Raw genomic sequence first — 17,800 nt, 5'->3', positions numbered from 1 at the left:
TGGACCTCCCAGGGGAGGTGGAGGCTGCGGGTCTTGGGACCCTACTTTGAGGAGGACTTAGAATTCTCGTGGTTAGCCAAAAGAAAAATGAAGAGGCTGTACTGTTGATAAATATTCCAGAGTGTCACCTTTCGAAGTAGTCTCCCGGGGAACTCTTGCTTCGGCGATGCCATCACAGCGCCAGCTCCGAGTATTTCAGCAGCTTCGTCTTTTGGTGTAATTTTCAGAAAGATGAAAATTAGTCTCTTGTCACAGCTGGCGTTTGATCTGCAGTGAAGTCACTCAACCTGCTCGGCGCCCTGTTAATGAGAGCACTCTCCACCTTCGCAAATCCCTCACCCCTGCTGTGCAGTTCACCCATGTGCCCTGTTCTGGTCACCCCAGGGTTGAGGCCTCCACCCCTTGCCCTGGCTGTGCCTTTGCAAACTCTGCTGGGCTCACCTTGTCACTTTCTCCATCTGTGAGGTCATTTATTCATATAAAAGACTATTGAGGGAAAAGGACAAACAATGCTACCACAATAAAATCCCTAGGCAAACGCAGACGAAGTACAATAATGTAGAGGTACGACTATGCCATAATGAAATCATGGGGGGGGGGAGTTAAAAGGACGTCGAGGGGCTGAGGAGACGGCTCGGTCAGTAAAACGCTTGCAGCAAAGCACAAGAATCCATGTAAACGCCTAGCTTTGGTGGATCGTGCCTTCACAGGCGGACCAGGCAGCCTAGTCTAGTCATCGAGGCCCAATGCATTAGTCAGGATTTGCTAAAGCAGTGATTCTCCACCTTCCTGACTCCGTGACCCTTTAAATACAGTTCCTCATGCTGAGGTGACCCCTAACCATCAAATTACTTTTGTTGCTACTTCATAGTTGTAATTTTGTGTTATGAATCATTATGTAAATATCTGATAGGCAGGACGTCTGAGTTGTGACGCCTGTGAAAGGGTTCTTCAAAGGGGTTGTGGCCCACAGGTTGAGAACCACTGCTCTAAAGGAACAGGACTGATAAAGGTACAATAGACATAAACATATATATGTAGTATATATGTGTATACCTGTATATACACCACATATATGTGAATATATATGTATGTATATATACAGATATGTGTACATATATATGTATACAATATACTATATAAATATGTATGTGTACTAATAAATACATATATATCCTGCACATATATATATGTGTATATATATATATATATATATATATAGAGAGAGAGAGAGAGAGAGAGAGAGAGAGGATTTATTAGATGGTTGAGAGGCTGTGGTCCAACAATGGCTGTATCCAGACAGAAAGACTGAAACTCTATGAACTGTCCAGCCCACAAGACTGAATGCTTCAGCAATTCCTGCCTGGTGCTGGAGTCCTGAAGAGTTGCAAGCCTTCCAGTATTCTGTTAGAATCCTGAAGAAGTTGGCCTTGATATCAGCCTTGGCAATAGGATAGATGAATTTACCAGTGGGAGTGAGGGCAAGTATGCAGAAACCAAGGTTCACTTCTTCCATGTCCTTTTATGTGGGCTGACACCAGGCAGTGTGGTCCAGATTTAGGGTGTATCTTCTTGCTTCAAATAATCCAATTAAGAAAACTCCCCACGGGGGGTTGGGGATTTAGCTCAGTGGTAGAGCGCTTGCCTAGGAAGCGCAAGGCCCTGGGTTCAGTCCCCAGCTCCGGAAAAAAAAAAAAAAACCCACAAGAAAACTCCCCACGGGTGCAGCCAGAACATTGGGGCTTAACTGATTCTGGGTGTGGTCAAGTTGACAACGAAAATTAGCTATCACCTCCGTACCCAGGTTCTTGTAAAAACCCTTATCTCAAAAATAAGGTGGACAGCTCCTGAGAAATGATACCCAAGGCTGAGCTCCAGCTTCCCCACGCACATGCGCACACACCCGGACCCATTCATGTAAATAAATCTACGGGGCCAGATAGCCTAGTGTGTGCACCAAAGCAGCAAACAAAAGGGGCTGCCTCAGACAAGATGAAAGGTGAAGCTAGTCACCCTAATGGGTACTCTGACTTCCAGTCACACATGGTATTCACAGATGTGCATACACACACACACACACACACACACACACACACACACACACACAAACATTCCCAAAGCATTATCTAGAAGAAGAGATTGTCATCCCCAAAAGACTTCATTGAAGGAAATCAAATAAATCATAAAATTTTGGTTCACTTCATTTTAAAAACCTCTCCCATCTCCCAAGATACCTCAATCACATACAATATAATAAATATACATCTACACGTACCTGTGAACATGTATGCATCCCTGGTACATTTTGAACCACCATCTAGAAAGCCTTTCTCCAAAGATGATCCGAAGGAACAGTTTTCAGTGCTGTGAGGGAGTGAGATTTGTACATTTCTCTCAAATGACCTTGCACATGGGCATGTTCAGAGTGAAGGAGGCATCTATGGAGAAGGGTCACAGCTCTACTACGTGCCTCTCCTAGACTCTCCTCATCGACAATCACACTGACTCTTTCTTGATACTGTCGCCCAGTGGTGCTCTGTCAACACACAGATTTCAATGTGGCATGCTCTCCAAAGGAAGTACAGCCGTTCTTGTACTCGGGAACATCTCCACATTCAGAGCTTACACCCTAACACTCCCCATTCCCAGTAGGACATGTTCAGCTACCTGGGATGTGGACACAAGACTGACTGCCCTTCAGGTCACATCCTGTCTCCATTTAGCCCAGACACTCATTTAGTCATTACTGTAAGGAACCACACAAAGAACAAAGAACAGAGTGGATCTCCCTTGATGGGCTGCAAACAGGAAGTGACTGACAATGGCTTCTATTAAAGAGAGGTAGTTGAATGGAGCAGCAGAGAACACGGATCTCTCTCTCTCTCTCTCTCTCTCTCTCTCTCTCTCTCTCTCTCATTGTAAGAGAGAACTGACTCTTGCAAGTTGTCATCTGACATCCACATACATGCTGTGACAAGTGCATATTCACACACACGCGCACACACACACACACACACACACACACACACACACACACAATGTACTGTACCTCAGTAGTGACTAAAAATAGTCCTTTGTTAATCTTGGTGCCATTTCATTGTGAGGGACCCCCATTAAGGTGTTGGACTTTGAGCCACAGCCCGTCCCCCCTCCAGCCTGACCCCTGAGGATAGGGTTTCTAGGGGCAGCACGCACCCTTCTCTGACCTAGGGAGGCAGCACATGGCTCCAAGTTCCCCTCCAGATCTTCAGGTCCTCTGTTCTAGGACATGCCCAGATGCCATGCCAGCCACACGGGGTGTGGTCGGTCATATGATCAGGCTGTCATACCTCAGGATTGGGGGTTGGCCATAGCCATGGGAAGCACCTGACTGCTGGTAGTTGCAAGGATTCTCTCTAGTCAACTTCACACCAATGTGTAAGGAACGGGAGAGTTACTCGAAAAATCTTTATACCAAAAATCATTGTCTACCCTGCACTGGCACAGCACAGATCCCTGCAGGCCTTAGGTCCAAGATCGCCACATGAACTCAAGGGACTTCAGTGATTCCAGGGCACAGGTCTGATGCATCAGCCTCTGGGCGTGAGCTCCTGACCCCTTTACACAGACGCCCTTGGACATCTAAAAGTGGCCCCATTTTCCTGAACAGCCTGTAGACGAGTTGCATTTACCCTCACTGAATCCAAGCTCGATGTGCCTCTGAAGGGCTGGCCTTGCCTGGGATAAGCAGACAAAACCCTGGAGTTGGAGAGGCAGCCTACGCCACCGATGCTCACCGTTAGTTTCCCTGGAAGGCGTCTAATCACCTGACTGAGCTTAGCAGCCCCACAGGGTGCACAGCCACTCTACACAGAGGCAGAGCAGAGGCAAGGATGCTCCCCAGGTAAGACACCGGCACCACAGCACCACGGCAGGCAAGCACCAAGCCACCTGGAATGCTGCAGAGCCAGCACACAACCCCGTGAGCAGCAGCCGTACTTTAAATAGATGTGAAGAGACACCCATGGAGCACGGAATTACTGAGGCAAAGGGTTTCCGCAGAGAGCGTGTGACATAAATCACAGTTCCCTGTGCCCAGACAAAGGCACCGTCATGGCATCAGTGAGCCTCCTCTGCACCATGCTCACTGTGCCGCTGTGACAACCACGCTCGCTGTGACAACCAAGGAGTGCGGGCTTTGGAGCTCCCGTATCCACAATGCCAGGCCCTTCTCCCTCGTTCACACCAGAGGTAGGGGTGTTGTCCCCTTCAGGTGCAGGTAGAGGCTGGTAACCAGGCTTCAGTCCTAAAAGTATAAAGGTAAGTCTGGGCTCATAGACTCCCTGGACAGCAAGGAGATGCAAGCGTGCAGGCCCGGCTGTGACTTGGCATTGAAGGTTTTCTTGAATCACTCCTCAAATTCATGGCTCAGAAATAAATGAAGCACGTTTTCCTTTGTCTACCTCTTTCGAGAGCACATTTCAGGTCCACTCCAAAAGAGAATGTTGGAGCCACAAAGAGGCTAGGAGAGCTTTTTAGCCGGGTCACCTCTAGGAGGAACATGAGCTGCCCTTCCCACCCCTGAGGCCTTTGACTCAAACCCTTTCCCCCTCGCCCTTCTTCTCTGTGTTGACTTGAGAGCCATTTGAAATGACACAGGACCAAGGGGTCAGCTGTGCTTTCCCCTGATGCCACCAACCCTCCCCAGAGCCCTTTACCTTCTGCTTCTTCCTGTGTCATGCTTTTTCTCTGAACTAACTCTGTGATGACGGAGAGAAAATGAGCTTACCCCCCACCCCCGTGCCAGGAGGCGGGAGACAGACACCTGCAAGGGCCACGAGTAACTACTCCTGGGACCTAGCAGTGACATAAGGACTAGGCCAGCCATGAGTTTTCCTCACAGCCTGTGGAGCTTGCTCACAACACATCTCATGTGCCCACCCATGTATTCATTCAACAGCCATGCTAAGGGGCAGGAGAGACAGCTTGGAGGTTAAAAGCACATACGGAGGACCTTAGCTTAGCTCCCAGCATCTACATCGGACAGTTCACAACCTCTTTTTTTGGGGGGGGGATTCTTTTTTTTTTCGGAGCTGGGGACCGAACCCAGGGCCTTGCGCTTCCTAGGCAAGCGCTCTACCACTGAGCTAAATCCCCAACCCAGTTCACAACCTCTTATGAACTCCAGGACTAGGGGGTATCCAACACCTCTATTCTCCTCAGACACCTGTACTTATTTGTGTGTGCGCACGTGCACACACACACACACACACACACACACAGTGTGTGTGCACACGTTCACATAATTAAAAATAATAATAAAGGGCTGGAGAGATGGCTCAGTGGTTAAGAGCACTGACTGCTCTTCCAGAGGTCCCGAGTTCAATTCCCAGCAACCACATGGTGGCTCACAACCATCTGTAATGAGATACACTGCCCTCATCTGGTATGTCTGAAACAGCAACAGTATACTTATATATGATAAATAAATCTTTAAAAAACAATAATAATAATAAAAATAAGATGATTAGGAGTCCTGACTGAAGTTCCACTGGAGACAGGAGAACACTGACTTCCGCCCTCACGATCAGCCTGACTTGGGGGTCAGACCGTCATATACACTGAGCCATGCCACAGAAGCACCCAACCTCTGCAAGTGTTAAGTTGGGTCTTGGCCTCAGTTGGCTGTGTGTATTTTTTTATTTATTTTTAATTGCTGTGGTAAAGAAGCCAACAGCAACAACTTAAGAAAAGAAAAGTTTGTTTTGTCTCACAATTTGTGGGTACAGAGTGTTGCGGTGGGGGCTTCACAGCATCAGGAGGACAGTGCAGCTGGTCACATGGTACCCACGGTCAGGAAGCAGGAGAGAGTTGGTGCTTATAGTTCTCCATCATAGTCAGCCCAGGCCCACGGGGGAGCCACCCACATTAAGGATGGGCCCTCCTGTTTTATTTAACCAGATGTGGAAACACCTTCACAGGTTGATTAGTGTTCTAGGTGATTCTAGATCCTGTCAAGTTGACACTCAAAATTAACCATCGCACTGGGGTATCAGAGACCCCTAGCATGACATGAGCAAACCTAGATCCGAGGACCAAAGCCTAGAGGAGAATATTACGGACAGCAGATGCCCTGGGACAGAGCAAGCAGGGAATGTGTGCCTTGTGAAGGGCCTGGGTCTTTGCCTAAGGACAAGAGAGATCCAGTTCATCGTTTTAAAGCAAAGGGAAGTGACTAACCAAAATCTGTGTGCGGAAATGAATCTTCCTGAGTGTGAAGAAGAAGCCGGAGGAGAGAACAGAGAAGACATATCGGTCAGCCGGCCACTGTGAAAATTCAGATGAGAGTGAAGACAGAGCAGGAATGCAAAGGTGGGGGTGAGTGGGGAGAATAGAAGATTCCAGAAACATCTGCAGAGTCCAGGCCTTGGCTCAACCCCGGACACTGACGCTGCTGGAACCAGAGTACCCTGGTTTCTTGTTTTGTACCTAATTGCAAAATTAAGTAAGGCGACTTCAGCCGCTGGCTAGTTTCACCAGATTTGGGCAGGAGATTTTCGGTAGAACTGTGGTCAAAATGCAGGCCCCGGTTTCCCTGGCTGCCCGCAGCGCCTGTGTCTCCAGGGGAGGAGGAAGGGGAGCCATCGGGAAGCTGGCTTCTGTTTTCCTACCCTTTTTTTTTTCTTTATTTCTCCATCTACATATAAAGCAATGTGCCTGTGTGATTTTTTTCCCCTTAATTTTCTTTCTGCCGCCTCATTAGCTGAAGAGCGTGCGCTTGGACACTAATGACATCAACGTGTCAGAGTAATGTGGCAGCCGCCTCTCTGCAGACAGCAAGGAGGCAGCGGAGATTTTTAAACTGTGTTGGCGTAAAAATAATGAAGGCAGCCAGCTGCCTGGCAAACACGAGGGGCACGGTGCTGAGGGGCTGAGGAGGGGCGGGGAGCCCCGGAGAGGTGGAACAGAGGGAGAGACAGAAAATGAATTCCTGGAGACAGGGCAATAAGACTTTGTCACAGTCTGTGACCTCGGGTGGGGGAGGGGCTGGGAGAAGGGGTGGTGCTTGGCTCTAGGGGAGGGCAGCTCTTTTCTACCCTGGATGGGGGAGGTCTGTGTAGCCCCTGGGAGGCATTTAACGTTTTTTTTGTTGTTGTTGTTTTTGTTTTGTTTTGTTTTTTTGTTTTGTTTTGGGTTTTTTTTGTTTGTTTGTTTTGTTTTGGGTTTGTTTTTTTTGTTTTGTTTTGTTTTTTCCAGAGAAGGAACAAGTCTGGGGTTGGGGGAGGGAGTAGCATGGCCTCAGAAAACAGAAATTACCAGAGCCCACCTGAGAAGCAGGAGACTGGAGCTGGGGGCTGCTTTTCCCCAGCAGAGAAGAGAGTACAATGAATGAGAGCTGGTGGCCCGGGACTGGAACTGGGGACACCAAAAATATCAACAAGTAAAGAGTACCTCGGACAAGAGGCATGACTAGAAGAGTGGGAAGATGTTCCTGGGCCAGAGCCCTTCAGCTGCAGCTCAGTCTGTTCTGTCTGCTTTTCTGAAAATGGCTGAAGCTTGACTCGGTGATGGCTTTGATTGGAAGAAATGGACCAGAAATTCCTACAGTGCAAGAAACGGACCGGATTCTTTCGTTGCAATGTGTGGCATAAGAGATGGCTCAGTGGGTAAAGGTGCTTGCCAACAACCCCAATGACCTAAATTCAATCCCTGAGAGCAATGTGGCAGCAGGAGAAGAAACCATTTCAGGTTGTCTAGAGACCTCCACACACATGCCTGAAGATGTGGGCACGCCATAGTCACAGGGTCAGCGTGATGACTGTTCTAGAAAACGTGGTGGTCCCTGACTTCTGAAAGATGTCTTTGGAGACAGAAGCAGGAGAAGAGAGGAAGGGAAAGAAAGGGGCAGCCTGGGGCTCTGTGGTGGCATTGTGTATCGGCAGGCAACACCAGGAACAGTGGGCAGTGAGCTGGGGGGGCAACTAGGATGTAGAGTAAAGTACACAGGTAGAAATGGGGAACTTAGTTACGGAGTAGCCTGGGGACTGTCTGAGAAAGAGGGGAACAGGTAGAGGCCTTAGCAGATGGACATGTGTCCTATAAGCCACCCTCCACTCTGCTGACTAGACAAAGAGCAGGACCAAGACTTCCCGGAGTGGTCACAGACGTACACCAGGCTCACCTTTATCAAAAAGAGAATAGAGGAGCCAGGGTGATGTTTCAGTGCTAGGACCACTTGCTCTGCAGTCAAGAAGACCTCAGAACCTACATAAAAATACCCAGATGTGGCTGCATGCACGCCTATAACCCCAGCATTTGCGAGCCAGGCTTTGGAAGAGAAGCAGTTCTCAAGACCACCGTGGCTAACCGACCCACACTGCAAGCTTCCAGTTTAGTGAGACACCACATCTCAGGCAATAACTCAGAATTCAACAGAGGAAGACACCAAATGAGCTATGCTGGCTCCTGTGTGCACACACAGACCCATGTACTCATGTGCATAAACCACACACTCGAGAATAAAACGTCGGCGGACCTCCAGGGTTGGAAACAGCAGGAAAAAAAGAGGAAAAGTACAGCATCCAAAGAGTAGAGAAGAAATGTGTCTCTCAGCAGATGATCTAGAAGAAAAGCTGAAAGCCACTTCTGTGACCTGTGAAGAACAGGCTAAGGGCAGTCAACAAAAAGATCTGATGAAAACGTGAAGCAGGCAGAGACTAAAGTCAGGGTGCTGTTCATGCTGCCTGTGCATCCTCAGGTCCCCTCCCTGATGCTCCCGGTCTTGGTCTGTATCCTGCGTGGCAGGAGAAAGGGCCCCATATGAGCTGGTCTGTGTCTGGGGTCTCTGTAGATAATTTGAGCATGGAGGGAAAAGAAGGCAGGTCTGCTCCCCTCTTGCTCACCCAATCCACACCACCCATGTCCTCTCCTGACTTGGCAACGGCTTTCCTGGTCCCAGACCCCACCCAGTTCAGAGCCTCTGCCAGGCAGGCCCTGGCTTGACTTGGTATCAGGCTCTCGGGGATAGTCAGGGTCTCTGCACTCTAATAAAATCACCTTGATCAGTTCAACCCCTGAGGTACATAAAGTGGAAGGAGACCCAGAGAAAGTATTGGGTACAGGGACAGATTTAAAGCCAACAGGTCAGCAGTTCTCAACCTTCCTAACCCTGCGACCCTTCAATACAGTTCCTCAGGTTGTGGTGACCTCCAACCATAAAATTATTTCATTGCTACAACATAGCTGTAATTTTGCTACTGTTATGAATTGTAACGTAAATATTTGATATGAGCCCCCCAAGAGGTTGCAACCCACATACTGAGAACAGCTGCAATAGATAGTCACATTATTTTTTAAAGATTTATTTATTTATTATATATAAGTACACTGTCGCTGTCTTCACACACACCAGAAGAGGGTATCAGATCCCATTACAGATGGTTGTGAGCCACCACGTAGTTGCTGGGATCTGAACTCAAGACCTTCGAAGAGCAGTCAGTGCTCTTAACCACTGATCCATCTCTTCAGCAGATGAGCCTAGAATAAGAGAATTGGGAGCCATATTCCAGAGACTTAATAGAAGAAAACTCACTGCACTAAAAAGTCTTAACTTTTAATTCAAGGTTAAATGAGTGTTCTTGACAAGGAAAGGAAAGAACACATGGCTAAGACATTCTAGCAAAACTGTTCTTAAAATACATGGGAGAAAAAAAAAATCCTACTAGCTTTCCAATCAGAAAGTATATTATTTCTACTGGTATAAAAGACAAGCTGGATTCAGCAATAAACAATATCAGCAAAAGACAATGAAATATCCTCTGGGTATATTTTTGAGACAAGGTCTCACGTAGCCAAGCCTGGTCTCAAATTTACTACATAGCTAAGAATGACCTCTGCTGTGGTGGCACACTTCTGAGGTGGCGGCAGGACTGTGCCGCCACGCCAGAGCTTTATGTGGTGCTGTGAATTGAAACTGGGGCCTCTTGGATACTAGGCGAGCAGTCTACCAAACTGAGCTACATCCTCAGACTTCATCAGCGTATTTTATTCAGTCGAAGAAAAGCATTTATTGGGGGTGAAGAAACACACGTCCAGCAGACACAGAGAGAGAAAGAGGCCCTCTGCTCGTGAAGCCGAAAAAGCCCTCAACATATTTTAAAGGAAACATTTTTGACACTAAGACTGCTTTCATTGTGACGCCATAAGAAAAGTATTTTCGGATATGAGCAGCTCAGAAGACATACCCTTTGATCCATTTTTATTAAGAACAAAAAAAGTATTTCTATTCCATTATTTTATTCAGCAGATACACATGAGCACCAGTCAGATGCCAGTGAGGTGCTGGGTACTTTGGATAAATGGGCGAGCAGCTCGCTCTCTCTCAGGGATCCTGCAGGGAAAAAAGACGTTGTTAGCCACGAGCATAATAAGGCCACGGAGATGCTAACCTGAACAACAACCACGGAGAGTGTCTCCTTGGATCGTGTTGGGTCCCAGGAGATCGATGAGCACTACAGAGGGAGCACTCCCCACGGTGAACTGAGTGAATGCAAACCAGGTGAGGTAGAGAAGGCTTTCAAAAGCAAAAATGAACCGAGACCCAGTGCTCCACGCCTGTAATTCTACATTGGGGAAACTGAGGCACAGGATTGCAAGTTGGAGATCAGTCTAGGGTAGCCAGCAAGATCCTATCTCAAAGCAAAAGGGGGAAATTAGGAAAATTACACAGGCCGGCAAGAGGCCTCAGCAGATAAAGGCTCTTGCCAACAAGCCTGGTGACCCAAATCCAAACCCTGGGACACATAGAGTAGAAGGAGAAGACGAGCTTCTGGCCAGATGTCCTCTAGCCTCTACACACATCACTAACACACTTACGCATACATACACAATAAATGAATGCAGATTATCTTTAATTTAGAGAATTCCGTGTGATATTTTCAAATGATGCTCCTCGGCCCCAGGGTTAGTAACCGGGACGGTGTCAGATGAAGCTGGACAGGTACTGGGAACTGTCCCTGCCTCAGTGTCTTCCGTAAGAGGCTGTGCCCACTAATCTTGGGCCAGCGTGTAACTCTGCACCCCTTCCCTCAGAACTTCCGGCTTTATCTTACCGTTACAAGGGTTGGCACAATGCTTTGCTTAGATCCTGACAGATTTCATGGACCAGTTTATATACAGTTTTTATGAAAGAAAGAGGCAGAGTGGGGCGTAGCCGTGAGTCCAGAGTGGGAAGAAGTTAAGGTTGGTGGCCTTTGAACCAAAGCTTGAAGGCAATGAGGAAGTCAGCTGTGTGGAGGTCTGGGGACAAGCAACCCAAACAAGCAGTCAGTCAGACTGGTGCAGCCTTAGCTCTGTGCAGAGTAACAGGGGACCAAGGTGAATGAAGGTGGTCAGGATGATGACTGGCAGGAGCTCTGAGGGACACCTTTGTGGCTTTGGCCATTGGTGATGTCTGCACAGCAATGTCACCCCTGACTGTTTCATAAGATCCCCACCCCCGACTGCTATGATGAAAAGACTAGACAAGGAGGGCAAGTTGGAATGCTGACATGGTGACCCACATGAGGGCTGCCGTGGGACTAAGGAAGCGCTCTGATTCAGGGTGGACCTTGAAGGCAGAACTGTGAGGGTTTCTCCCCACAGACTATAGAGAATGAGAGATGTGGAAGTCAAAGGCAGCCCCAAGGCTTCCGGTCCGAGAGTTAGAAAGATGGGTGTGCCATCAGCTAAGATGGACCAAGGCCAGACAGCAGTTAGCAATGTGTGCACCAGGGGGCTGAGCTCAGTGCACCAGGCTAGAAAAAGCCATTGGCTATTCAAGCCCAGAGTCCAAGAGAATGAAATACTAATAGCCCGGAGAGCAGTGGCGTGGGGATGGTATGGAAAGCCAAGAAACAGGGTGAGGGACAACAGAGAAGAGACGGGGACTGGAATGAGCAGAGAAACACCTGTCTCTGAAAGAAAGGAAAAGCCATGGAAGTGAGAAAAGAACCCAGGAGAGAGGAGAGTAAGGAAGAAGCACAAGAGGACGAGAAAACAATCAGAAGACAACATTTTCTTACCCACCCGCATCCCGGGCTGCCATCTTGAATGTGGAGCACTGACAATCACCTCTCTCTGGGAGTCATGGAAAAATGGTCTCTCTGTCTTCTAAGCTCCTCTCAGCACTTACCTCTAAATAAAATCAGTCCTGCTGCTCCTCCACTCAAACACCTCGAACACGCCTGTGCCTGGAGTAGTGGGCGTGGCTTCTCATGGTATGCGTGGGATTCCTGTTGGTATTCAGTCTAAGTTCCACCCCCACAGCTACCTGGCAGCAGTCAGGTAAGTTCCTTCCCACAGTTGCCTGGCAACAGCCAGTTGTGACTGGCTATAAAGGGGGCTGCTTGTCCCCTTCTCTCCCTCTTTTTCTCTTTGCTCTTCTCTGCTCTTCCCCTTGTCCCTTTCTCTCCCCACCCCACCCTGCTTCCCTCCACGTGTCCATGGCTGGCCTTTCCTCTCTTTTACTCTTCTTCTCTCATTAAACCTCGAACCACGGGCTGGAGAGATGGCTCAGCGGTTAAGAGCACCGACTGCTCCTGCAGAGGTCCTGAGTTCAAATCCCAGCAACTACATAGTGGCTCACAACCATCTGTAATAGGATCTGATGCACTCTTCTGGTGTGTCTGAAGACAGCTACAGTGTACCGTATATAATAAATAAAATATTTAAAAAAAAAAAAAACAACCTCGAACCACGTTGACTTGCTGTGCCTTGTCCGGGTGCGAGCCAAGATTTAAATCAACACTGGTCCTAACATTTAAACCCTAACAATTCCTCATAGTCTTGCCCTGCCCATGACCCTTCATACCTCTTCATACCTCTTCACTCAATTTCTCTAAAATGGAGATAGTGTACCAAGAAAATACAGGTGATTTTCATCCCAGAGAAGTGAAAATGCGCTAATAACTGTAGCAGAAATAGAAAACACAGCATGAGTACCTGCGACTAAGTACCCTGTACTATGACAATGTCGAAGGCATGCATTGGCACTTGCTGCTGGCCCTGCAGTTCAGCAGCAAGGCCTTTCCCTGGCATTAGGCTGGATTTGAGTCCTAAGGAAACTTTAAAAAATTATTGTCTTGTTAATCCCAATGATTGTCTACTTTTGAAATTCTTCCCAATAACTAAGAGGATTGAAATTTAAGATTTGGGGACTAGAGAGATGTCTCAGGGGTTAAGAGTTCTGGCTGCTCTTCCAGAGGTCCCAGGTTCAAGTCCTAGCTACTCAAAGCTGCCTGTAACTCAAGTTCCAGGATATCTGATACCCTCACATGACATGAATGCAAGCAAAACAACAATTTATATGAAATAAATAAATAATTTTTTTAAAAAGAAGAGGGGGCTGGAGAGATGGCTCAGAGGTTAAGAGTACTGACTGCTCTTCCCAAGGTCCTGAGTTCAATTCCCAGCAACTACATGGTGGCTCACAACCATCTGTAATGGGATCAGATGCCCTCTTCTGGTGTGTCTGAAGACAGCAACAGTGTGCTTGTACACATAAAATAATAAATAAATCTTTTGAAGAAGAGGAGGAGGAGGAAGAGGAGGAAGAGGAGGAGGAAGAGGAGGAGGAAAAGGAGGAAGAGGAGGAGGAAGAGGAGGAGGAGGAGGAGGAGGAAGAAACAAAGCCAGGCATGAAGGCACATAACTAGATGCTACCTTCAAAATCAAACATAAGAAACAAAAAAAAAAATAGGAATAAAGTGATTATGCCAACTATCAATGTTGTTGACATAAAACATAAGATAAGGGCTGGAGCGATGGCTCAGCGGTTAAGAGCACTGACTGCTCCTCCAGAGGTCCTGAGTTCAATTCTCAGCAACCACATGGTGGCTCACAACCATCTGTAATGAGATCTGATGCCCTCTTCTGGTGTATCTGAAGACAGCTACAGTGTACTCATACATAAAATAAATAAATTTAAAAAAAGATGATAGCCAATGTAATAAGATAAAAAATAATAATATTAATATCAAAGATGAAAAAACATTGGCTGCAAAAATGCTGATCTGCCCAGAAAATAGTGCTTACTATTCTTCAAAAGGACCCAGGTTCGGTTCCTAGCACCCACATCGGACTCCTCACAATCCCTTGTAACGCCTGCTCCAGGTGATCCGATGCTCTCTTCTGGCTTCCTCACACCACAGGGAGCACAGAGCCTCATGCAAGCACACACACATACCTAGGTAAAAATTAATCTCCTTTTTTTTTTTTGAGACAGGGTCTCACTATGTAGCCCTGGCTGTCCCAGCCCTCACTATGTCAACCAGGCTGACAGACCTCACAGAGATCTGCCTCCTTCTGCCTCCCAAGTATCTGGGATTAGAGACATGCGCCACCACACCAGGCTGAAATATGCACACACTCCCACACAGACACACAGGCACACTGCTAAATAAAACTAGATCTTTAAGAGTTGATAAAGTCTCATGGGGATTGTGAAGTCAAGTGTAAGGGGCCATGTGGGAAGTCAACAATAGTAAAGCGGATCCTGTCCCCCACCCCTGCCACTCTTTCTTTCCTGACACTAAAAAAAATAAAAATAAAAAAATAAAAAAAAAAAACTGAGGTGAGAAATGTGGGCCACAATCCTCAGGCCATACTGCCTGCAGAACTGCTTTCTTTGCTCTGACAGCTCTGCAGAGGCAGGGGTCTGCCTCCTGTCAGCATCCCCCAGTCCACTTCTGACTGTTTAGCCCCAGCCCTGGGTGCACAGGTAGCCATCCAGAACATGTGGGCTTCCTGGAAGAGCCATAGGCTCCTGGTCCTGGTGAGTCAGCTCACCGACAACGCTTGTGCTCTGGAACTGTCACTCTGGGTGGTTTGCCTTGGGCCTTTGAGGTCACAGGGCCAGGGAGTAGCAGACATGAATGCAGGATCATGTCTTCAGTGCAAGCCTTTCTCCCCTTGGACCCTAAGCCCCTCACCCTGCATCGTGCCTCCCACTTTCCCCAGGTGCTGAGGACATGTGCGCCGGTGCCCGCTGTCATTGAAGTTCTGTTCAACTCCTACACTCAGCTCCGAGTGTCCGAGTCCTGGAGGGAGGCCATCCCTGAAGAAGTATACCAGGTAAGGTGTCGCCTCCCTCCTTTTCTCTGATGCTACAAAGAGAGAAGTCCTTTCTCACTTCTCTGGAGTTTGGCACTCAAACCCAGTATCTTAGTTAGGGTTTCTGTTGCTATGACAAAACTCCATGACCATGAAGCAAGTTGGGGAGGAAAAGGGTGTATTCAACTTATACTACCTACTGCATTGCTGTTCATGGCCAAAATAAAGTCAGGACAGGAACTCACACAGGGCAGGACCCTGCAGGCTGGAGCTGTTGCAGAGGCTATGGAGGGATGCTGCTCACTGCCTTGCTCCCCATGGCTTGCTCTGCCTGTTTTCTTAAAGAACCCGGGACAACAGCCCAGGGATGGCACTGCTCGCAATGGGTTGAGCCCTCCCCCATTGATCACTAATTGACAAAATGCCTTACAGCTGGATCTCATGGAGGTGTTTCCTCAATTGAGAGCCCTTCCTCTCTGATGACTCTAACTTGTGTCAAGTTGACATAAACCAATCAGTACACCCAGGAAGTAAAATATCTGAAGAAGGAAGACAGGGAAGTTGAGGGGAACGGTTGGTGATCTGTGGGCACTGGCTCTATAGAGTCAACCAACCGTAGGTCAAAATATGGAAGGTAAACTGGAAGGATGCAAACCTTCATCATTTTTTATTATTAAACATCACAGCATATAACAATGGAGTCAACCAACCGTAGGTCAAAATATGGGAGGTAAAATGGAAGGATGCAGACCTTCGTCATTTATTATTATTAAACATCACAGCATACGACAATCCTATGTGGCGTTTACACTGTTGTAATCTAGAGAGACTGAGAGAAAACAGGAGGATTGCATGTTTCACACAAACACGAGGCCGCAGTGCAAAAGAGACTTACCCATCTGCGAATTTTGGTATCCTGAGGTCTCGGAATCTCTGTTGACACCAAGGGACCAGGGTGAAATGCTATTGAACACGAAGAACCAACAGTCACGCCATGATAGCTTGAAGAATACTCGTGCTCAGGGGGCCAGCATGCAAGAAAGGAGTCATAGAAGATGCAGGTTCTGGCTCCTTTCCAAGGCATGCCCCCCTGGCCCTGCATAGGAACTGCAGATTACAACATGTGACCATCAGTACTGTGGGCACTACATCCACACATGACCGTGTCCAAAAGTGGCTCCAAGACGGGAGGGAGAAAACACTCCCTTACAGAACCTCCCAGAGACCATCCCTTGGGGTCTTACTACCCGTGTTAGTGAACGCCTTACAAAGCCTTGAGCTGCCCCGAGCCCGCTGCCGCACAGAGACAGTGTGCCCGGCCTGATTCAGACCAGAGCTGCAGGGCTGCCATGCTAAGGGCAGAACAGAAGGGGTTGATAGAAACAGCCCCAAACCATGTCTCTCTGATCCATTATGAGCTTTACTTTGGAAAAGCCTGTCACCCCTCTGAATGGAGGCCAGGTCTCAAGGGGCAGTCCTCTGCTGTGTCTCCCTGGCGCCGCCGGTGAGCCACAGATGGCATGGACCACCAGTGGTCCTGCCAGGAAGAATGTTAGTTCCAGACACCGCCTCACTCTCCCTCCCCTTTCTCTCTAGATGCACAAGCCTTTCTACAGGTCTCTCTTCGCCTTGGCACACACCCCTCGCTGCCTGCAACACTTTTGCCGCTGTGCCATCCGAAAACTCTTTGGCAAGGAGTGCATTCACCTTGTGCCCCAGCTACCGTTACCCGAGACCCTGCAAAATTACCTGCTTTTGGAGCCAGAGGGTGTTTTGCGTTGAAACCACTTGGGGTCCAGCTTCTCCATCTTCGCCCTTCTGCAGAGGCTCTGTGTGAGAGACAGCACCCTGGTATGGGGGTGCCTATCCACTCCCTTCCATCTCCCAAGTAACCAGGAAAGGCACAGGTGCACAAGCCTCAAGTACACCTTGACATGGAATTGGTAACTGTTAACTGCAGCTGGCGAACACTGGCTGCTCTTGCAGAGGACCTGGGTTCGATTCCCAGCACTTACCTGGTTGTGCACAATCATTCACACCTCCAACTCCAGAGGTTCCAGAGTCCTCTATGGGCATTGCATGTACATATATGCATGCAGGCAAAACCTTCATGAAATCAGATAAATAAATGTTATGTTTTATATGAAACCCTCTGTCTCTTGGCTGTCTGTGAGGGACACGCAGTTAGTGGCACAGAGGCTACTGTCAGAAAGTACCCTAAACCAAAGTCAGACTGAGAGATAATGAGTGGTTTCCAAGGTGTATTTCCTGCTCCCGTGGGTCAGCAGCATGGGGACTTTCTCCCTGGGCTATAGTCTCTTGGGCTTACGAAAGAGGCTCCCGTCCCTCCTGGAGCCAAGCCACTTGGAGGGGAACGATGCCCAGACCATAGCAAAGCCCCTGCTAGGAGGACACCCACTCCAGGGTCAGATACACCTTCAAGGGGCCCATTGTTCTTACAAACACAGGAGAACCCAGCACTCTCAGAACACCGGAGGATGGTAAGCCAGACCTTAGTCACTTAGGTGTCTTCTGCCTGAAACCGTATTTCAACCCTTGCTGGTCCCACTCTGGTGAATACTGGCAGAAGCCAGGTACCAGGAAAAGCACTGGGCTGAGCAAGAAGGACAAACAGGTCTTGTGCCTGAGAGCACCACACAGCAAGAGATGTCAGGACACCAAGGACTGCGCTCCCTTAATACTTACGTCCTTTGTTCTAATGCTTCAACAC

The 17,800-nt window shown here is 48.2% G+C and overlaps 1 protein-coding gene across 9 annotated transcripts in view; it reads left to right on the top strand.

Annotated features, from left to right (window-relative positions):
* Positions 1–17,217, top strand: part of Asb18 (ankyrin repeat and SOCS box-containing 18) — a 64,505-nt gene extending 47,288 nt beyond the window's left edge. For 3 of the 9 annotated variants that reach the window (XM_087566496.1, XM_087566498.1, XM_087566495.1), the window contains exons 4-5: positions 14,977–15,090; positions 16,666–17,217. In XM_087566496.1, coding sequence (XP_087422622.1) covers positions 14,977–15,090; positions 16,666–16,851 — 300 coding nt within the window. In that variant the 3' untranslated portion in view covers positions 16,852–17,217. Of the gene's footprint in view, positions 1–120; positions 543–14,976; positions 15,091–16,665 lie in introns of those variants that run through there. The other 6 variants (XM_087566499.1, XM_087566503.1, XM_087566497.1 and 3 more) reach the window with 3 other exon arrangements.
* Positions 17,218–17,800: the final 583 nt, after the last annotated feature.

The sequence above is a fragment of the Rattus norvegicus genome, chromosome 9, assembly GCF_021556685.1.
Source record: "Rattus norvegicus strain SHRSP/BbbUtx chromosome 9, alternate assembly SHRSP_T2T, whole genome shotgun sequence".
Classification (NCBI taxonomy): Eukaryota; Metazoa; Chordata; class Mammalia; order Rodentia; family Muridae; genus Rattus; species Rattus norvegicus.
This window is presented reverse-complemented; position numbering and strand designations above follow the sequence as displayed.